At 41.4% G+C, this 23,243-nt stretch overlaps 1 protein-coding gene across 8 annotated transcripts; it reads left to right on the forward strand.

The window, feature by feature from the left end:
• Positions 1 to 511: 511 nt before the first annotated feature.
• On the forward strand, positions 512 to 22,208 carry LOC115162381 (inverted formin-2). Of its 8 annotated transcripts, XM_029713624.1 has the most exons (23): positions 512 to 829; positions 5,645 to 6,056; positions 7,357 to 7,472; positions 7,963 to 8,122; positions 12,885 to 12,918; positions 13,172 to 13,313; positions 13,446 to 13,578; positions 13,747 to 14,238; positions 14,413 to 14,555; positions 14,677 to 14,738; positions 14,830 to 14,932; positions 15,069 to 15,154; positions 15,355 to 15,455; positions 16,150 to 16,220; positions 16,322 to 16,429; positions 16,582 to 16,652; positions 16,761 to 16,881; positions 17,037 to 17,201; positions 17,332 to 17,434; positions 19,200 to 19,352; positions 19,672 to 20,436; positions 20,702 to 20,755; positions 21,541 to 22,208. In XM_029713624.1, exons 2-22 carry the CDS (start codon positions 5,660 to 5,662, stop codon positions 20,752 to 20,754), a joined length of 3,579 nt encoding a protein of 1,192 aa, XP_029569484.1. In that variant the 5' UTR covers positions 512 to 829; positions 5,645 to 5,659; the 3' UTR covers position 20,755; positions 21,541 to 22,208. The 8 variants fall into 8 exon arrangements, 7 of the variants coding, with proteins under 7 accessions (XP_029569484.1, XP_029569485.1, XP_029569483.1 ...); XM_029713625.1 differs by lacking the exon at positions 20,702 to 20,755; XM_029713623.1 differs by having other exon boundaries at positions 19,672 to 22,208.
• Positions 22,209 to 23,243: the final 1,035 nt, after the last annotated feature.

The raw sequence follows: 23,243 nt of genomic DNA on the forward strand, positions 1-23,243 counted from the left end.
TGGGAGTCCCAAGTTTGCAACTTGAGTTAGGAAAATACAGTACATAGACATCATATGTCATATCAAGACTCCAACCATACTGTATTGTTGAAACTCTAACCTGTCAGGACTCTTGGAGATGAGAGGTCAACGAGGTGAGGGGAACAGAGGAGATTATCCTTGTGTTTTGGAGCAATGATGGATAGACTAATTAAGCCTGGATTGGCCCTTGGTTGAAGATAATTATTATCTTTAATCTTCAAACTACGTTAGGCCTGGCCGCTTGGGTTTACCACGTGGTCAGGGTAATCAGGCTAAAAGACTGTAATCCTGAGGCAGATAACGTTTTTGTAAGCATAGCTAAGTGACATTCCAATAAGAATCGGTAGCCCTGCCTTGTATCACCTTCTCCCATGGAGACTTTTGAAAGACAAGATTCCTATGCAAATAGAATACAACAGAATAGAATACAACAGAATAGTAGGCTACAAAATAGAATATGATATATTGCCTACTTTATTGAAACCTGTTGGGACATTTGTCTTCTACCTATCTCAACACCATGCCACAATAAAGCATGCTGTCCAGCAGGCCAGCTGAGTTCAGGACGTGGGAGGGGCCATCCAGCTGTGCCTGCAACATCGTCACACTCATGTTTAAACTGCAAGGAGGTCCAGGTCCAAACTGAAATCTTCCTAACCATCCCCATCCATTTTCCATTACATACATTGCAGAGAGGTATCCTGGTAAAGTACGAAAGAAAAAGGCGCTTGGAGGCCAGAAAGGGACTTTATCTGGCCGCAATCGGAGGACGCGATTCTTCAAGTGGTTATTTATGGCATAATCTCAGGTAAGGTTTAAACGGTTTAAATGGAATTGTATTTTAGCGCATCGGTAGGCTATTTATGATAACTTCAGACAACGACCTGTTTAGATGTCTTAAAAGTGAAATTAGTGTTTTGAAGGCAATCATTCCATTAGGCAATCTAAATGATTTATCGGAATTCGCCATTATAAGCCGGTGACAGGTTTTCCCGTTACGTTCCCGCCATGAAAATGGGAGCGGACAGGAGCGCAAAATAAAGACGGTCCTAAAACATTGGAATCCTCCGGACTAGGGTAGGTTACTTCACATGATTATCAACCAGAAACATATTTTCACATCTGTTCCAAAGAATAATATGAGACTACTGACAAAACATGAACTACCTGTAGTCCAACTGAACATTTATCCAACAGAAGGCAGTTCATCCTTACTGGCATCACATCCCCCATTATCTCCTATTTATCATAACATATTATTACAACAGGAGTGAATATCCTGACATAATGCATGTTAATCCTTTTGGAAATTGTCAAACATTCTCTTAGTATTTCCCATTGAAAGGAGGACTGCTTGTGTGTGATGCAGGACAGGTTACATCAGTGGAGCCAGCTGGTCCCTGTTGACAGAAACACTGACAGATGTGGTCTAATAGAATATAAATGAAAGTTATTACAAATATAATACATTTGTTACATATTCACATCCAGCTAATAACATCATGTGTGTTGCATTGAACTGTTTTAACAGTACAAGGTTGGGATACACTGCCCAAATTCTGTTGGAGACCTCAGCCCTGTTTACATTAGGCTCTTCTTATTTTTGTATTTTTTAAAAACATTTTATTAAATCAGTAGTGAGTGCAGACATTTACATACTTTGTTCATACTTTACGTCAGTCTCTGGGGGCCCGTTCATCCAAGCAGGAGTGCAGGAGTATTGCATGGTACCTCTATGGATTTATTGTTCAAGGCAAGGCACGCTCAAAGTCATCATTAGAACCAGGATGAGAGGGCTCTGAAATATCACTCTGTATAATTGCCACTAAGAAAAAGCAACCCAGTCAGGGCTTTGTGACTCACAGCATACCCTCATATCTGTGGATTGCAACAGTATTCACTGGGCTATACAGCAGCCCTCAAATGCATTGCCATAACAACATGGTCATAATGTCTTAAAGTCCATGGCCAAATATCTGTGACTATAAAAACCAGAATCAAGACCATGAGAAATGATTCCTAATAGTTCCGTCAGACATCTGCTCTGGTGAACTCACAGGTCTGAACTTATAGGTCTTAAAACATTGTCAGTCAATAACATCAACAGGATTTAAATTCAACCACTTCAAAAAAGAAACATCAATGAAGATAGTAAGTGAAGTGAGGAATTCATAGCAGGATACTAGTTGTAGAAAATGAACACCAGATGTGAAGAGAGGGACATGTCCAACACATTGGCTGTTTTGGGCAAATAAGTTACAGATACAATTATGCTGAATTGAATGTTTAGAAAGGAAAGTGAGATGTTATCAATGACAATTCAAGATTTTTACAAGAGCTCCAGGGAGCTCTGTTTTTAAAGCTTTTCTTATGGCTTAAGTCTGCATTGTAAAAACACGACAGTCAGCTCAGCTGCAGGCAACAATGTTTGTTCAGAGACAGTTATGAGGCATCATGGGTCTCTCTCTCTCTCATGGCCAAGTCTGGCATTCCAGTTAAAGGACAACAAATAAGATAGATTCCATAAACACTGGGCTTCATCTGGCTCAATTCTTATCCCAGCCACAGTACATGTTGCTGTTTATTTACTCTCTTCTGTTTGGCTTACACAACATCCCCCGCTCTCAAGGTGGTAAGAATAAACTAATAGATTGTGAGACTCTTTCCATGGCAAATGCAGACATATCTACACTGTATATGTTGGCTGAGTTCTTACAAGGAAATAAATGGGGATCATCTTTCTTATATAATTGCACTCTATTTTTACAGTAGAACAGTGGGCTGGGTTGTTTCAATGTAGGCAGCTTCCCTTGAGTACAGGAGGAGTGTATTCCTGACATGCAGTTATTAAACCAATGTGAGTTGTGGTATGTGGGAGCTGTCACTGAGCTCATGTTAATATTGGTTAAAGTAGAAAAATGTGCAGAAGCAACAAGCTATTAAAGGATGTCATTTTCATCCTTCTTATTCAGATGATCCACAGTTGGTCCTGCATGGAGAGCCAGCTGTTTGTTTATAAACAGATGCTTTCTCTCTCTCTATAACTGAGGTCAGGTCAGAATTGTGTGAGAAATTACGTTTTAAAAATGAATATTGTTGTGGCACCATGTTTGTCTTGTGTTTCCTGTCTCAGGAAAGTCTTTCCCTTCTTAGTTCCTACTGAAAAGTGCCTGACCCATGTTGGAAAGTCCTGCTGGCTGTCCTGCTACCTAATGTTAATGTCAATGCATTTCTAATGTACTTCCCCTGTGTCCATGACTGTGTCCATGACTGTGTCCATGACTGATGTAGTGGAATTCACCTGGACTAGAATGTTCTATTCACCAGTGACCCTACAGTACATCACTCTGTGCAGATGAATAGATTGTAAATCCTTGTAAGAATGTGTTCAGATGCTTGTTGAGTATAAAACCCATTAGTCGTCAGAAAGCAGCCAGTGAAGCAGGGGACATTCCTCCCATTCTGTAGATAATGAACAGAGCTCTTTGATGGGGGATGAGAAAGCCTATTGTGAAAGGAAATTGTCTTCCTGGCTTGCTCGGTAACACTGTCACACTGGCAGTCCAAGTCAGAGAGAATCAGCCGACAAAGTTGGAGCCGACAAATGATTTGCCAAATGTGTCTGGAACAGAGCAGCTGCTTTTTCGGCCTGTTGAATTATCGGGAACTTGAGAACTGAATGTAAAGTTGTAGGAGGTTACAGTTTGTTACATTTTAGAGTTGACTTTAGTTCCATGTAAATTCCCACTGTGGTGGAATCTTGTCATCAGTACCCAGTTTTTACTCTCTTGTTATTCTGCTCAGTGAGTTTCATGAGAGACTTTTACATAAAACACCACACAGAAACATCATTGAAATAGCCCGGATTCCTGAGCTAAGCCATGTGTTGTGTAGATATATAGAGAGGCAACCGGGGGATTAGAACCATCCATAGTACTGCAGTGTGTGCAGAGTTGCAGTTTTGCTGTTTATATGTATTTGCCTTTCAAATGCCATCTGTTTAGGTTAGTCTTGCCAAGTGTGAAATAACTAATGTTACTGAAATAAGTAACTCATTTTGGGAGGAGAATTATACCCCTACAGTTATTCATTAGATCAGATGTCTGCGGTTATAGATTAAGTATTTATAGATTTTTCCCCCTTTCTTAGGCTCATTCCCTACCGTGTTATTTCTGAGTGAGTGTGGGAGCTTGCAAGGGATGTTGTGCGTAGGTGAGGGTGGGACAGGTTGATAGATAGAGCAGGGTTCTGAGCTAAGGCTATGCCAGAAAAGGTCACTTGTGTGATCAATGTGTGCATTTGTGCCAATTCAGCCAGTTATGCTAAAAGACCAAATGAGCTAAGAGATATCCTGGGTGATATTTTTCGCTTCAGAATGATACTTTTGTTTTGCAGCATATTACTCAAAACTAGGGTTGCAAAGCTACTGGTAATTTGCTAAAGTTAAATCTATCGTAACTTTGGTCATTTATACTTGAATCACTTTTAATATGGTATTCATTTTTTATATCTGTGTCCATATTGTCCATGAGTTTCTTGTAGGTAGACCATATGGTTAAAGAGAAAAAAGCCTAATTAATGAAAAAAGCTTCTAATCAACAATGGCATAATTTTCAATGAACTTTGCAACTCTTCCAACTATTTACTTTTTTTCTCAACTCCCACCAGTTTGATGCTAAAACATTTACAACAAATACATATTGACATTGTAAAATTCTGAAACCTTCATATTAAACACCAATGGTATTCACTAAGGTGATGGTTTATATTTGGGATAATGTTGTACAGCTCTGTCATTCAATTCTTTATTTTATATATTTTACACGTGATGAGTCCCAACAAGGGGCCAGAGATAATTACAGACACCTGTAATAATCCCAATAGGGCCGCTAGATGTGTTGTTGATAGATTACACACAATTCTTCAAAGATACCAAAAATGCTGGTAGTTTACTGGTAAACTTCTCAAGTCTCCAGTAATATACCCTCCCTTTGCAACCCTACTCAAAATCTTCACAGTTGGATGTAATTGAAAATAAAGTATATACACAGAATATAATATATCTCCCATAAAGATACACTGAGTGTCATGTGCCTGTCTTTGTGTTTGCTGTTGATTAGCTGACAGCGAGTCCCTTCCCTTTTAGTACAGGATTATGTTTGAATGTTTGGCAGGACTAGTAATGACAGAACTGCTGACATATCATTCACTTGTCCCCCAATGTGCAGAGCTGTCATTTCCTATGAATGTGCTATGTTGTAATAAAGTCATGAATCCTTTAGCCAGGATACCCCTGATACAATTATAATGGGTACTGATCATCCTACATAATATTTATGCAAAGGCCCATCTGCAGGTCAAATAGTATATGGCTTGTTTGCAAAAAACATCCCAATAACATTTTGACCATCAATGGCAAAATATAATGAACTCTCCACCACTTTTAGCACTTTATAGAAAACAGATTTATGTTTACATTAGACTCTATCAAACAAAACTGCAGTCCATCAAACCAAAAGTCTCAACACGACACTGAATTGAACCTCATTCCCTTCCCTCCACAAACCTTGTGCCCATCACCATGTCAATTAATTAATTAAACTACTTTAACTTCCCTCCACAGATCCTTTCCATCGCCATGTCAGTGAAGTCGGACGGGAAGAGGAAGTGGGCGGCGGTAAGGGGCCATCTGGGCTCCTCCCAGGACTCAGAAACCCAGCTGGAGGCCAACCTGGAGAGTGCAGACCCAGAGCTGTGCATCTGCATGCTCCAGGTGCCCAGTGTGGTCAACTACTCTGGGCTGAAGCGTCGTCTGGAGGGCAGCGAGGAGTCCTGGATGGTCCAGTTCCTGGAGCTGAGTGGGCTAGACCTGTTGCTGGAGGCCCTGGACAGGCTGTCTGGGAGGGGCTGCTCCCGCATCGCAGACGCCCTCCTGCAGCTCACCTGTGTCAGCTGTGTCCGGGCCGTCATGAACTCCTCGTCTGGGATCAACTTTATCGTGGAGAATGAGGGCTACATCCGCAAACTCTCCCAAGGTTCGACAGCACCTAGGACTGAGGAGATATACAGTGTTTTAAAGCTATGGCATCACACACACACTTTCCACGAATTAGCCTTATATATACACAGTATATATAGACACTCAGTGGCCAGTTTATTAGGTACTTTGAGGCATGGAAACGTTGCTTAATTGGTATCAAGGGACCTAACATGTGCAAGGAAAACATTCCCCACACCATTACACCACCGTCACCAGGCAGGATTGGGCCATGGACTCATGCTGCTTACGCCAAATCCTAACTCTGCCATCAGCATGACACAACAGGAACTGGGATTCGTCGGACCAAGCGATGCTTTTCCACTCCTCAATTGTCCAGTGTTTGGGATCGCGAGCCCACTGGAGCCGCTTCTTCTTGTTTTTAGCTGATAGGAGTAGAACCTGGTGTGGTCGTCTGCTGCAATAGCCCATCTATAACAAGGACAAAAGAATAGTGTGTTCCGAGATGCCGTTCTGCACACCACTGTTGTACTGCGCCGTTATTTGCCTGTTTGTGGCCCACCTGTTAGCTTGCACGATTCTTGCCATTCTCCTTCGACCTGTCATCAACGAGTTGTTTTTAACTACAGGACTGATGCTGACTGGATGTTTTTTGTTGGTCGCACCGTTCTCGGTAAATCCTAGACACTGTCGTGCGTGAAAAGCCCATGATCCGGCCATTTCTAAGATACTGGAAATGGCAAGCCTGGCATTGGCAATCATACCACGCTCAAAGTCACTTAGGTCCCTCGTTTTGCCAATTGTAACGTTCAATCAGTAACTGAATGTCTCAATGCCTGTCTGCCTGCTTCATATAGCAAGCCACGGCCACATGACTCACCGTCTGTAGGAGCGAAACATTTTCGTGAACATGTGTGTGTGTGTGTGTGTGTGTGTGTGTGTGTGTGTGTGTGTGTGTGTGTGTGTATATATATATATGAATAATACTTAAGAATTTGTATTCAGTTGTACATAATTGTATTCCAATATAAAATCAACCCCACAAAATAGGAATTTCAAAGAAGTACCATGGCAACAGAATTCAGGTCAGATATAGGCCATTGTGTCAGACAAAGTGTATGGAGGGGGACACTGTGTGGAGGGACAGTGCATTGCTACATCTTCACACACACTGACAAACTTATCACAAACAAAACACTTTTTGTGAAGGTAAGTTCACGTTACGTTGTCTTAAGATGAGCCATAACATCCTAGAGGACACCAGACAAGAAAGAAGGAGAAAGGTAGGAGGGAATATGTGTACACTAACTGATGTCTGTGACTATGTCTTATCACAGCCTTGGACACGTCCAATACCATGGTGAAGAAGCAGGTGTTTGAGCTGCTTGCTGCCCTGAGCATGTTCTCCTCTGATGGGTACCGTCTGGCCATGGATGCCTTGGACCACTACAAGGCAAGTGTCATACAGCCAGACAAGCTGTCACTGATGGACAGAGGCTATATACCATACACCTACAGAATAAGTGGCCTAGTTCTGATTTAGGAAGGACCATGAGAGAAAATTAACAATGCCCGGGGAAAATTATAAATAACAATCTGTGTGCTTTTGATGAAAATGTACTGATATCAGATATGACGAGTTTTTTGTAACATGCTATTTCAGCTCAATGGAATCTCATTAAATAGGCTAATTAAAGTAATTTTTAATCAACCCAGACATAACTGAACAACCATACACTGTATGCACCTAGTAATGCCCTCTAGTGTACATGTGTTGAACTGCTTAAGTGACCTCGGTTATCTAGCAATGTCCGTAGTTGTCAATACTTTGATAAATGTTACTCACTGATCAATATTAGAACGTTAAGGGTTGATAGAAGCAGTCCTCACACAGAAGGAGTGAATGACATACAGAATGACTAATGTGTTACTTTGGCTCCCAGGGTGTGAAGACCCAGCAGTATCGCTTCAGTGTGATCATGAACGAGCTGCAGGCCACAGACAATGTGCCCTACATGGTCACCCTCCTCAGTGTCATCAACGCCATCATCTTTGGGACAGATGACCTGCGACAGAGAGATAAGATGCGCAAGGAGTTTATCGGTACAGCGCATTGTTTATCTTCAATACTCAGCCACTCAGTTCATCTGCAAGGTCACACAGTGGCACATTGTTAATAACAAAAGGTAGTTTCCCTATGGAGAAACACCAGACAAATGGGAATGAAAATAGGCCATTTGGCAACAGTTCCATTACTAATCTATGTCACTGTGTCATTTTAGCTATATGCCTGCCTGCAATCTGTCCCCTCCCAGTGAGCGGTGGGTGAAATGACGGTGAAAATTAGGTTAATTTACGGTTCTGATTGAAAGTTGAAAATATGTATTTTCCGGACGTTGAAAATACATATTTTACAGACTTTGAAAAGACGTCATTAACGTATATTAAAAATACTTATTTTACGGACGTTGAGAATACTTATTTTTCCGGTCATTGTTTCTATGGCCAAATTTCAACCGTACATAAATTCACATACAGTACCAGTCAAAAGTTTGGACACACCTACTCATTCAATGGTTTTTCTTTATTTTTACAATTTTCTACTGTCACGTCCTGACCAGCAGAGGGAGTAATTGTATTAGTTTTGGTCAGGGCGTGGCAGAGGTTTTGTGTTGTGTATGCATTTCTATGTTCTGTCTAGTTTAATTTTTCTATGTTTAGGATTGGGTGTTGGACTCGCAATTGGAGGCAGGTGTTTCTAGTTGCCTCTGATTGAGAGTCCTATATAGAGGTGTGTGTTTGGTTTGGTTATTTTGTGGGTAGTTGATTTTGCACTGCTGTATGTAAGTACTTAGCCTGTAAAACTGTCGTTCTCGTTTGTTTATTGTTTTTCTGTGTTCACGGTTAGTTAATAAATTATCATGATGAACACGCAACCCGCTGCGTATTGGTCCACCATTTCTGACAGTGATTTTAACATATCGTCAGATGAAGGAGAAGACTGTTACATCTACATTGTAGAATAATAGTGAAGACATCAAAACAACGAAATAACACATGGAATCATGTAGTAACCATAAGTGTTAAACAAATATTGTATATTATATTTGAGATTATTCAAAGTAGCCACCCTTTGCCTTGATGACAGCTTTGCACACTCTTGGCATTCTCTCAACCAGCTTCATGAGGTAGTGAAAGACCATATTATGGCAAGAACAGTTCAAATAAGCAAAGACAAACGACAGTCCATTACTTTAACCTCTACGGGATCTGTGTCCTCCCCCTCGGGACGGTTGAGCAAACGTAGGTTAATGTGATTAGCATGAGGTTGTAAGTAACAAGAATTTCCCAGGACAGACATATCTGATATGGGCAGAAAGCTTAAATTCTTGTTAATCTAACATTACTGTCCAATTTACAGTAGCTATTACAGTGAAATAATGCCATGCTATTGTTTGAGGAGAGTGCACAGTTATGAACTTAATTGTATTAATAAACCAATTAGGCACATTTGGGCAGTCTTGATACAAATTTTGAACAGAAATGCAATGGTTCATTGAATCTGTCTAAAACTTTGCACATGCACTGCTGCCATCTAGTGGCCAAAATCTAAATTCTGCCTAACCTGGAATAGTACATTATGGCCTTTCTCTTGCTTTTAAAATAACGCATGTTTTTGTCTTTGAATAATCTTTTACCAGATCTAATGTGTTAAATCCTTAATTTCCGCAAACTTCAAAGCTTTTCCATTCAAATGGTATCAAGAATATGCATATCCTTGCTTCAGGTCCTGAGCAACAGGCAGTTAGATTTGGGTATGACATTTTAAGCAAAAATTGAAAAAAGGGTCCGATCCTTATGAGGACATGAAGGTCAGTCAATCCTGAAAATTTCAAGAACTTTGAACGTTTTTTCAAGTGCAGTCGCAAAAACCATCAAGCTCTATGATGAAACTGGCTCTCATGAGGACCACCTCAGGAAAGTAAGACCCAGAGTTACCTCTGCTGCAGAGGATAAGTTCATCAGAGTTACCAGCCTCAGAAATTGCAGCCTAAATAAATGCTTCAGAGTCAAGTAACAGACACATCTTAACATCAAATGTTTAGAGGAGACTGCGTGAATCAGGCCTTCGTGGTCAAATTGCTGCAAAGAAACCACTAGTAAAGGACACCAATAAGAAGAAGAGACTTGGTTGGGCCAAGAGACACGAGCAATGGACATTAGACCGCTGGAAATCTGTCCTTTGGTCTGATGATTCCAAATTTGAGATTTTTGGTTCGAACCGCCATGTCTTTGTGAGACGTAGAGTAGGTGAACGGAGGATCTCCGCATGTATGGTTCCCACCGTGAAGCATGGAGGAGGAGGTGTGATGGTGCTTTGCTGGTGACCCTGTCAGTGATTTATTTAGAATTCAAGACACACTTAACAAGCATGGCTACCACAGCATTCTGCAGCGATATGCCATCCCGTCTGGTTTGCTCTTAGTGGGACTATCATTTGTTTTTCAACAGGACAATGACCCAACACACCTCCAGGCTGTGTAAGGGGTATTGGACCAAGAAGGAGAGTGATGGAGTGCTGCATCAGATGACCTGGCCACCACAAATCACCTGACCTCAATCCAATTGAGATGGTTTGGGATGAGTTGGACCGCAGCGTGAAGGAAAAGCAGCCAACAAGTGCTCAACATATGTGGGAACTCCTTCAAAACTGTTGGAAAAGAATTCCAGGTGAAGCTGGTTGAGAGAATACCAAGAGTGTGCAAAGCTGTCATCAAGGCAAAGGATGGCTACTTTGAAGAACCTCAAATATAAAATAGATTTATTTGTTTAACACGTTTTTGGTTACTACATGATTCCATAGTTTTGATGTCTTGACTATTATTCTACATGTCACGACTTCTGCCGAAGTCGATGCCCCTCCTTGTTCGGGTGGTGCTCGGCGGTCGACGTCACCGGTCTTCTAGCCATCATTGATCCATTTTTCATTTTCCATTGGTTTTGTCTTGTCTTCCTACACACCTGGTTCCAATCCCATTCATTACATGTGTATTTAACCCTCTGTTTCCCCTCATGTCCTTGTCAGAGATTGTTTGTGGTTATGTGCTCGTGTATTTGTATTGGTGCGCGACGGGTTATTTTACCCATGTTATTTTTTTTTTTTATGTACGTTGGAGTTTGTTTTATCTTAATTAAACTATTCCAGTTACACCAAGTTGGTTTCTCCTGCACCTGACTTCCCTGCCACCTACACACACCACAATGACACTACAATGTAGAAAATAGTAACAAATAAATAAAAACCCTTGAATGAGTAGGTGTGTCCAAACTTTTGACTGGTACTGTGTATCTACATGTCAATGAAGAAAGCATTCTGTCACATTCAACATTTTTAACTATAATTAAGATAGGATACTGGAGCAAACCGAAGAGTGCAGAATGGAATGTTTATTATTCCTCCTATCACGTTAGCTTTTTCTATTTTAGCTGTTTCAAAAGCTTTAGAACTGGCAGTGATCATGTTCAGAGATTTCAGACTTACACAATAATATTCTCAATAACAGACACGTTTTTCTTGCTATGACTGTGATATGTGGTTGTTTATTTACCTTAGTTTAATGCACTGACTGTAAGTTGCTCTGGATAAGAGTGTCTGCTAATGGCCCAATATGTAAATGTAAAAAAGGAACACTTTCAAAGCATGCTGGGTATTATTCTAATGAACCCCGCCCCAAAGAAGACCAAATTTGGTCTGTCTGGACCAAACGTCTATGTCTTACAAGTTGAGACAGCACAGTAGAATTTAGTTTAGTTAGAGTACATTACAGTACATTAGAGTTCAGTAAAGTACAGTACAGTAGAACACAGAATACTGTACTTTAATGTGCTCTAGTATACTGTACTCTACTGTATTGTACTGGACTATACTCTACTGTACATTACTGTATTCTACTGTACTGAATAAATACTCTACTGTACTGTACTATACTTGTGAATCATAGACGTCAATGTTCGGGCAAAATCGAGGTTGGTTCGGGCCGGGCGTCTGTGGAGGTTGAAATTAATTCCGGTACAAACCGGACCAAATCTAAATAAGTCTATGTCCGTCCCCATCCTGGCCCTGATTTTTTAACATCCACAGACCAAAAAATTACGTCTGTGGACGCTGAAATCAAGGCCAGGACAGACAGTCCAAATTTCAAGATCTTTTTAACTGCACAGACTTCGGTGTCGGAATGGTGCTCACTGGGCTATCTCGTCCCTAAACACTTGAATCTTGGGCAAACCTCACATATTTAGGATTGAAAGTAGGCCTATTCATTTGTATTTGACATAGATGGTGGTACCTGAATCGTTTTTTGTTTTGGAAAATCTATGTTTTATCTGGGAAATCAAGATTAGGCCTATAGAGATGTGTGCTGAATTTATTGCAGAAATATGGGCATAGTAGTCCTATCAACATTGTATGTACAATATTATTGTTCTTGACAGGTTACAGTCCAGGAACTGGTTGCGATGTAGACTAACCTTTTTATGATGGCCAATTAGCTGCAATCAGAAGCCAACAACAGAAGCTCGTCTGTCAAGTCGCCATTCGCATCCTTTTGTGAATTTGGCATTCACGGAAAATGTGTAATTTGTTCGAAGTCGTTCCACATCCCCGCACCACTGCAGGCTGATTAATTATATCCTAAATCGCTCACCTGTGATCAAAATCACACACTGATTCCCATCACGCAAATTCTTGTTTACATTCCGTCGTGTTCCAACTTTTTAATAGTACAAAGTACGAAACTGATGAATTTGAAAGTGGATCTTTGTTTTTGTCACTGCCTTATTAAGTGCACTGTTTCTTTTTTTCCAGGATTACAGTTACTTGATATACTGCCCAAATTGAGGTGAGTGCCTTGACTGACTTCCTCGATTTCATTGTGACTTTTTTGTCGTGTGCAGATAAATTAAATGCCCATGCATCAGTCAAGCACAATAACATCTGAGTGAAATGTTCAACAAAACTTGTATTTATTTTAACATTTGTTAATTTACTTGTTGATTAGATGTGCAAGTGGGAAGTACACATGTAAACATAGCCTACTTGCTCAATAGGCCCTTTTGAATAAATTACTTGATGTGTGTGTGTGTGACCTCCAGAGATGAGGAGGATGAGGACTTGATCATTCAGTGTGAGGCGTTTGAAGAGGCTATGGTTGAGGATGAGGAGGAGCTGTTGAGAGTCTATGGAGGCATCGACATGAGCAGTCACCAGGAGGTGTTCACCACCCTCTTCAACAAAGTGAGCACAGCCGTCAGCTGTACTACCATAACACTGCAGGCCACCTTCTCTTAACATCATGGCAAGTCTTGTAAACAATTGAATTACAAATGCACTTTAATAAGGTTTGGTTGTGTGTTGGTCCACCTCCAGGTGAGCAGGTCTCCGTCATCCCTCCAGCTGCTGTCCATCCTACAGGCCCTGCTGCTGCTGGGGCCCGACAGGGCTGACATCTGGCAGACCCTGGAGGCCCTCACTAACAGGGCCATACTGCTGGATCAAGACTGTGAGTCCTCTGAGGCAATAAGTTGTCCCCTGAGAGAGTTATGGGCAAAGGACTGGAGTCTGGGTGAATGTAGACTAAGAGCAGAAGTGCATAGAATATTTTTTGGGGGGGTTACATGTAGGCAAAATTCTGTAGATTTCAGTGTTTGTGTATGATTCTGTGCTCCAGCTCCAATGGACTCCTGTGAGACGATTATGCAACGCCTGGTGTTCTCCAAGCGCAGGACTGCTGGTGTCCATGCTGTGGATGGTCTGCCACACAAGAAGATTGATAAGGCTGTTCAGACTGATAAGGTGGACAATGACCAAGAAAGACTGACCAAATGCCCCACAACCTCCCAAGTGTCTTCTCATCCACCACCCCCACCCCCTTCCCTTCCTCCACCACCCGCTCCGACACTACCACATACAGGAGGTGGAGTACCCCCACCACCTCCGCCTCTACCAGGGATGGGGGTGCCCCCAGGGTGCCCACCCCCACCCTTGCCCGCTATGTCAGGCATGCCTCCACCACCACCACCTCCTCCTGGCATGGGTGGGATGGGGGTGGCCCAAAGTAGCCAATCCCTGGGGTGTGCCTGTTCTGCCTCCTCCAAGGCAGGCCGCTGCCCCACCCTGAGGATGAAGAAGCTCAACTGGCAGAAGCTCAGAGCTGTCACTGGTGAGTGAATAACCTTGGCATCTCTCTTTAATGAACCTCCCCTTTGTTTACAGAGGCAGTCTGCTCTATTTCAGAGGGGAAAAGATTGTCTGACAGTACAGCATAGAGAATAATTGTATTAGAACATTCCAGATGTGTTGTGGTTATTCTCTCCCTCCTTTCACAAACACACAGATGGTCATTCCATGTGGACCTCTGCTCAGAAAGACGCTCCTCGGGAGCCCAACTACTCCAGCATTGAGCAGCTGTTCTGTCTCCCGGTGACCGAACACAAAGACAAGGGGGCAGCTGCTCCTGTCAAGAAGGAGCCTAAAGAGGTGCACTGGTCAACACTCACTACAGCTCTCATATCTGGAGCACACCAAAAACATGGCTCATTATGAATCCTAAAACAACAACCTCCCTAACAAAATATTTGTTCCCCTCTTCTCTCTACAGATCTCCTTTATTGACGTAAAGAAGAACTTGAATTTGAACATATTTCTCAAGCAATTCAAATGGTAATGTAATTGATCATTTCAGTTGGTATTGATTTCAATGTTGTTTTTACCCCATTGACCTGATGTTTTTTCTCCATGCTCCTCCATCTAGCTCACATGATGAGTTTGTGTCCTTGATTCAGAATGGGGATCGGACTAAGTTTGATGTGGAGGTGTTGAAGCAACTTGTTAAACTCTTACCTGAGAAACATGAGGTTGGTATAAGGAGTACTTTCCTAATTTCTCTTCATATATAAAACAAGTAATGTTTTATTTTTTGTATAAGTTAAGCATTGAACAATTTGAGGGTAATGACTGATCTGAAGTACTCTCTTTTCTTTCTCTGTCTAGATAGAAAACCTGAAATCCTTCCAGGGTGAAAAAGACAAGTTGGCCAATGTTGACCGATTCTACATCTCTATCCTGGCTGTACCATGGTAACTGCTATTCCTCTCCTCGCTTTCAATATTTCTGGCACCTCACAGGATACTTTATGTGGAGATGATTCTGGTGTATGTTTTCGTTTGGCACTTCCTTGAATTGTCTTGCTTAATTACCTATGGCATCTCTCTTCCCTCCCTGTACCATCCATACTTCGTATCCCCTCTCCCTCCCTTTCTCTCATGTCTCCCCACAGTTACCAGCTGAGGATAGACTGCATGTTGCTGTGTGAGGAGACGGCCTCCGTACTGGACATGCTCAAGCCCAAAGCAGAGGTGGTTGAAGCTGCATGCCAGTGTAAGTCAACATCAACTTCCATGTATAAACACTCATTGTCACAAGCGTCGGAAGGATTAGACCAAGGCGCAGCGTGTATAGTGCTCATCTTCATTTATTTTAAGAGAACACTTAAACAAAAATAACCAAATGACAAACAGTTCCGTAAGGTACACAGACTATACGGAAAACAACCACCCACAAAACCCAAAGGAAAACAGGCTGCCTAAGTATGGCTTCCAATCAGAGACAACGAAAGACAACTGCCTCTGATTGGAAACCATACTCAGCCAAACCTGGAAAACGAAACATAGAACATGAAAACTACAACACATTCCCCTAGAAACAAACCAACCCCAAAACACCCAAAACAACCCCCCTGCCACGCGCTGACCATTCTACTACGGCAAATGACCCCTTTTCACTGGTCAGGACGTGACACTCATGTTACATTGACTGCCCTATTCATCAATTAAATATTTGTGAAAGCTATCAGAGGACACTGTAAGGCTCATTATGAACTTTTTGGTTTGTTGGAAATATCAACAGAGCAAGACTAAACTATGCTGTTTTATGTAGACCAAATTGTTGCTTGTGCTGGAAAGGTTTTATCTATTCAAGTTGGAGATGCAGGTCTATCGAATCATTGTTTTTGTGTTGGTTTGTCAAACATTTTGCATCTAACATTTCAACATAAAAAAAATGTCTCCCCCAGGTCTCAGGGTGAGCACTCTCATGCCCAGTTTCTGCAGGCTCATCCTTGATGTGGGAAACTTCCTCAATTACGTAAGTAAGGACTCTCCAAAGGATGGCATTCTACTCACCCAAAAACATGCAGCACTTATGCAGTCTGAAGAGCTCTAACTCCTGATTCTGTTTGTTCACAGGGAAGTCACACAGGACACGCTGAGGGCTTTAAGATCAGCTCCCTGCTGATGCTGACTGAGACTAAGGCCAACAAGAGCCGCATTACCCTGCTCCATTACATTCTGGAGGTATCACTATTCTAAATAAGGACGTGCTTTTCTGAGAAGAAAAACAACTGTGTGGTCAGTGCTCCTCACAGAGGCCAAACAGACTTCACATGGACAATCAAATCAAAGTTGGAAATCATAAATAGACTCATGACTGACCATTTTGTTTACAGGAAGTAGAGCTGAACCACCCAGAGTTGTTGTACCTCCCTGACGACATTGAGATTTGTGAAAAAGCAGCTGGGTATGACACCCTTTTTATTAAAAAAATACGTATTATGAGCTCTGAAATTGATACATAAATGGTACAATTACATACCAAAAGATTTGTATATTTATTTTTATCCTTCAGAATCAACCTGGATTCCATTCAGGCAGAGGCCAGTGCCTTACTCAATCGACTGAAAGAAGCATCAAAGAAAGTCTCTAACTCTGTGGACGATGTAAAGCAGCAGTACGCAGAGGTATTTGAGGTATGAAACCAGTGAATTAGATTCTATTGTGGTTCAATGTATCACAATATTGACAAGTTTGTGGTTGTTTTAAAACTCTTTGGAGGAGGTCAACCAACTATACAAATGTGTTCTTTAAAAAGGCAATGGTTCAACTGTTTGTTTCCCTCCCCAAGAAAAACCTGGAGGCCTGCCAAGATTTGGAGGACAGTTTTTTGGAGATTGTGAGGAAGAAGGGTGACCTTGCCCTCTACCTGTGTGAGGATGTCAACAATCTTTCCCTGGAGGAGCTTTTCGGAACCATCAAGACCTTTAGGGGACTTTTCATCAAAGCCTTAAAAGTCAGAGGAGCAAGTTTAGATAACTGCAAATAATGAATACTGATTTCCATCACTAGAAAACTGAAGATAAAGGTTTTCTAAGGAGTAGCTTGGTGTAATCTCTTTCTCAATGTTCTATTTACACCCACAGGAAAACAAAACCAGAAAAGAGCAGGCTGTGAAGGTGGAGAAAAGGAAGAAGCAGCTTGAGGAGGAGGAATCCAAAAGACAGAAGGGGGAGAATGGAAAAATAAGTGAGTTCTTCTGATATATAGTGGCTTGCGAAAGTATTCCCCTTGGCATTTTTCCTATTTTGTTGCCTTACAACCTGGAATTAAAATAGATTTTGGGGGAATTTGTATCATTTGATTTACACAACATGCCTACCACTTTGAAGATGCAAAATATTTTTTATTGCGAAACAAACAAGAAATAAGACAAAAAACTGAAAACTTGAGTGTGCATAACTATTCATCCCCCAAAGTCAATACTTTGTAGAGCCACCTTGTGCAGCAATTACAGCTACAAGTCTCTTGGGGTATGTCTCTATTAGCTTGGCACATTTAGCCACTAGGATTTTTGCCCATTCTTCAAGGCAAAACTGCTCCAGCTCCTTCAAGTTGGATGTATTCCACTGGTGTACAGCAATCTTTAAGTCATACCACAGATTCTCAATTGGATTGAGGTCTGGGCTTTGACTAGGCCATTCCCATACATTTAAATGTTTCCCCTTAAACCACTTGAGTGTTGCTTTAGCAGTATGCTTGGGGTCATTGTCCTGCTGGAAGGTGAACCTCCGTCCCAGTCTTAAATCTCTGGAAGACTGAAACAGGTTTCCCTCAAGAATTTCCCCGTGTTTAGCGCCATCCATCATTCCTTCAATTCTGACCAGTTTCCCAGTCCATGCCGATGAAAAACATCCCCACAGCATGATGCTGCCACCACCATGCTTCAATGTGGGGATGGTGTTCTCGGGGTGATGAGTGGTGTTGGGTTTGCGCCAGACATAGCATTTTCCTTGATGGCCAAAAAGTTCAATTTCAGTCTCATCTGACCAGAGTACCTTCTTCCATATGTTTGGGGAGTCTCCCACATGCCTTTTGGCGAACACCAAACGTGTTTGCTTATTTTTTTCTTTAAGCAATGGCTTTTTTCTTGCCACTCTTCCATAAAGCCCAGCTCTGGAGTGTAAGGCTTAAAATGGTCCTATGGACAGATACTCCAATCTCCGCTGTGGAGCTTTGCACCTCCTACAGGGTTATCTTTGGTCTCTTTGTTGCCTCTCTGATTTAATGCACTCCTTGCCTGTTCCGTGAGTTTAGGTGGGCGGCCCTCTCTTGGCAGGTTTGTTGTGGTGCCATATTCTTTCCATTTTTTAAATAATGGATTTAATGGTGCTCCGTGGGATGTTCAAAGTTTCTGATATTTTTTTATAACCCAACCCTGATCTGTTCTCCACAACTTTGTCCCTGACCTGTTTGGAGAGCTTCTTGTTCTTCTTAGTGCCACTTGCTTGGTGGTGCCTCTTGCTTAGTGGTGTTGCAGACTCTGGGGCCTTTCAGAACAGGTGTATATATACTGAGATCATGTGACAGATCATGTGACACTTAGATTGCACACAGGTGGATTTTATTTAACTAGTTATGTGACTTCTGAAGGTAATTGGTTGCACCAGATATTATTTAGGGGCTTCATAGCAAAGTGGCTGAATACATATGCACCCACCACTTTTCATTTTTATTTTATTTTTATTTTTTTAAACAAGTATTTTTTTTTCATTTCACTTCACCAATTTGGACTATTTTGTGTATGTCCATTAAATAAAATCCAAATAAAAATCAATTTATATTACAGGTTGTAATGCAACAAAATAGGAAAAACGCCAAGGGGGGTGAATACTTTTGCAAGGCACTGTATCTCCTCTGTCATATGAGTCCAACTATGTTTTGTATTCACACTAAGATGATACAGCATAACGAGCCATGTGGTATCTTGATATGTCTCTTTCTCTATCACCAGTCCGGAAAGGACCCTCGCCACAGGACAATGGCTGTATTATCGACCACCTTCTTGCTGACATCCGGAAAGGCTTCCATCTCAGGAAGACGCGGCCCAGGTGCGAAACGGAAAGCCCCCCCTCTAGTGAAATGAATAGGAAAACGGGCCAGCCTGGTAAGGACAAGACGACTCTGACCCCGTCCTGTCTCCAACTCCACTCCTACTCTCCTGCATTGAACCATAAACAGCTCCATCTCTGTGCTTCCATTTGTGATTTTGTGCAGCCACTACAAGTACCAATTACACTTGCTTAATTTCATCAAGAATGTGTGCTTGGTCATGCTTCTTTGTGTCTTTTCTTAAGAAACACCACTTGCTAGATTCAAACATTGCCTGCTTTTAAGAATGATGACATGTTTGGAATGCTTGGTACAGTAGACCTGCTCTTCCTATCTGTCTTCATACATTAACAGAACCTCCTTCTCCACTGCAGCATCAAGTGTCAAGCCTGTAATAGAAGAAATCAAAGCCTCTGTCTCAGAAGCCTCCAGCACTCCCAGTCCCACTCAACCGCAGGCAGAGGAGAGGGCCCCAAGAGAAGGAATGAACGGATGCCCCAGCAAACCCCAAGAAAAAACAGCTTTTTCCAGCCTTCCCACAACCAATTCAACAACACAGGAGATCCCGGGAATGGGTGTCCTAAATAACACCAAAAACATCTCTACCTTCACAGATGCTGACCTGCCTGAAATCAACCTGATGGTAACGGAGGACTTGATGCCTGAATGTCCACAGAGCAATGGAGAGAGTCACCTTAATGGAGCCTGCACACTTCCTGTCACTGATATGGACATGATGAAAGAGAGTAATGGTGAAAGCAACCTGATAGGAGAAACCATTGGTCAAGATGAAGTTGGAGGTAAGTGCAACAGCATGATGGTAAAGACCTTTAGACAAGATGAGGCTGGGGATGACATGATGGTGAAGATGGTGGCACAGGATGAGGGTATAACTAATGGACACCCAGACACCAATAGCAGCACAGAGACCAATGGCAACACAAACACCAAAGGCAACGTACCTATGGTCAGTGCTGCGGAAAGCGGACCGGCGTACGATGTGCCCGATGGAGTGGACTCTGAAGATCTGCTCTCATCAGTATCTGAAGCTCTGCCTGCCTCTGCATCTGAAACCCTAAAACCAGAGGATAAAAAACAGCAGAAGCTCTTTAGAAGAAACAAAAAGAAGAGTAATGAAGGTAATGTATTCATTCATTCTAATAAAGATCATGTTTGGAACTGTGGTCTCCTGAAGTGTCTGAGAGGGAGATTTCTCCAGTTTTTTTGGTATATGGTTTTATTGCATTTTACATTACATATTTTATATAGTGTCTGATCATTTTGTGCTGTTGTTTTAGCTGTGATCTTAAAAGCCTCCCATTTACAACACCTTGAGTCCTGTCATGATCATCAAGTAGTTTGTTTTTTGTGTTGTCTTTTTTCTTTGACTCTCTAAAACACAAGGTAACACTGGAAAGGGACACCCTAAATGTAAAAAGGGGTGTGTGTTGCAGTGAGGTAGGTCAAACAACTGGTTTGAAGACTAACTGGTGCAAGCAGGAACATTTTAATCAACCCGTCAGCACGAAGCCATGATTTTAATTAACAGATGTGTGTTGGTCTAAACAGGGTCTGGTTTGACCTGATTTGTGTCTTGTCCTGCTTTTAACACTCTCTTATTCAGTAAAAATCTATCAAATCAAAAATAATCAAATTGTAAGCCTGTCATCATGACTCAAGATGAACCACTTTGTGTGAGACCTCTCTTGGCCACTACTTTATGCACTATTTATCAGCCTGAATCATAGAGTTTTATCTTGTAAAGACATACAGTACTTAGCCTCAAAATGACACCTCATAAGTGCCAACTTGTGAAGGCCTCACCGGGAAGACCTTGCTCAGCACAATTTTTTTTGTTGTTGTGGAGTTTTGCTGTCATGTTTTCTGTGACTTCATACCCCTATGTTACTAAACTGTCCACCCTCATAACAACCGAGTTAAACTACTAATGCAATGCCTTTTTTGTGCTTCCTGTAAACTGTGTCCTTTGTAAGTCTGACTTTGCTGAAAGCTTTAATGATCTTGAAATTGATGGAACCAACAGCACTGAATGTCATTTCATTTCCAAAATAATAGTATTCATCAGAAACATGATAAAACTGTCCCTTCTCTTCAATGCCAAGATCTACCAAATGCAGTCTTTGGTGTCCCACTTTGTTTGACATTATCTGCATACTATTTTAAGTCATTGGTATGTCATTTGATTCCTTCAATCTATTATTTTTACTCTTTACTCTCCCTAGGCAATTCCCGGAAAAGGAAGTCAAGAGGGAAAAGAAAATGTTGAGTTGATTTTTCCATACATGGTTTCTGCACATTGTAATAGACTACATCAGGGCTAGGCAACCCTGTTCCTGGAGTGCCACAGGTACCAACTAGGCACCATACCAGGGGTGTGTTCAGATCGCTTAAACGTTTGCTACATTGTAAACGGTTTGTACTGAACGGCACGTTTTCCCAAAATGTTCTTGTACGTTCTTGAACAGACTTTGAGATACGTTTGCTCCGTTCGGTGAGTGTGCTGGGGTGTGGCTTGAAGCAACGAGTGATGTATTTAAAGGGACACTGTGCGTTTGAATCCACAACCCAACCCCTCCCCGTTTGTCAACTGGTTGTTCAGCACAGCATCGTTTCCATTCAATTTAATGTTCTGTTACGTTTTTATGTACTGAACACAGCCCTGACCAACTGAGCTAATTGATCAATTTAGTGATTGCCCCCAATTTATCACACCTGGTCTTCCAGGTCGGTTAAATTTGTGGCACCCCAGGACCAGGATTTCCTACCCCTGGACTACATTATATTGAACTAAATTGATTCCTCCAAGAAGATATCAGCATGGTCTTCCTTCCTTTGATAATTTTGAGTTCTTGAAACATTTGTGAAATAAACAGGAAAAACTGTCATGGTTCCCTGGCCAGGTTGATTTGTATTCTACCAAGAGCCTGTTGTGTTCCACAAGGCTACTGTTTGTCGTCTCTGCACAGCCTCAATCCCAGCAAATTTACTCTGTCGCTGCAACTTGGTCTCAGAGCATTTCATATTTTTCTGTACGTAAATCCGAAGCACCATTTAGTATTCTATGTTTCGTATGGTATGTATTAATTTGTGGATGTCCATTATCCATTTTGTATGATATTTTACAAATTACAATTTGTATTATATGTTACAAATTTACAAAATGTACAATATGTTTCGAATCTGCGAAACGTATGATATGTTACAAATTCTGTCTAGGTGGCTAACGTTAGCTAGCTGGCTTACATTAGCTAGGCTTGGTGTTAAGGTTAGGGTAAAGTTGAAGTTTAGGAGTTAGGTTAAAGGGATAAGGGAAGGGTTAGTGGAAGGGTTAGCTAAAATGGTTAGGGGGAGGGCTAGCTAACATGCAAAGTAGCTAAAATGTAGTTGAAAAGTTGCTAAAATGCTAAAGTTGTCCGTGATGGGATTAGAACTCAAAACCTCTTGGGTTTCTAGACGTTTGTGTTATACCACCCTGTTTTTGACCAAAGTAACCATCTGTCTTATGTAACCATACCTAACATATCATACTAATTTGAGTGTCCTGGATTTAAATGTACTATGTTACGTCTAGTCTATGAGACCAGGCTGTGTCAACATTCTGTCACTTTAGGTGTTCTATATTGAAGAATAAAAAGTATATGTACTTTTTGTTATTGTTTTGTATTTGTTTGAATATAAAAATACAGGCTTCATTTCCAAAGCTATGAATAACCTCCAGCACAGTTGAAACCAAATTCGTCTCTATTTCACAATAAGCTTTGATAGTATGTTGGTTGGAACAGTTGTGCTGAAAATAGTATTCCAGTCTTTTGTGAATGTCGTGAACATTTTTGAAACGTTTTGATTCCACACTTGACATATAGGAGAAAAAAATATCAGCTTCTTCCTGAGGTTATCAATAACTAACTAATTTCTACAATTATAA

This window comes from Salmo trutta, chromosome 25 (assembly GCF_901001165.1).
Source record: "Salmo trutta chromosome 25, fSalTru1.1, whole genome shotgun sequence".
Lineage (NCBI taxonomy): Eukaryota > Metazoa > Chordata > Actinopteri > Salmoniformes > Salmonidae > Salmo > Salmo trutta.

What these genes read in the sequence shown, in the direction of transcription:
- LOC115162381 (XM_029713623.1), top strand. Translation starts at nt 5,660, where the DNA reads ATGTCAGTGAAGTCGGACGGGAAGAGGAAGTGGGCGGCGGTAAGGGGC. An exon ending in GATGCGCAAGGAGTTTATCG is followed by an intron (nt 8,123 to 12,884) that starts GTACAGCGCATT and finishes CTTTTTTTCCAG; the next exon opens with GATTACAGTTACTTGATATA. An exon ending in GATATACTGCCCAAATTGAG is followed by an intron (nt 12,919 to 13,171) that starts GTGAGTGCCTTG and finishes TGTGACCTCCAG; the next exon opens with AGATGAGGAGGATGAGGACT.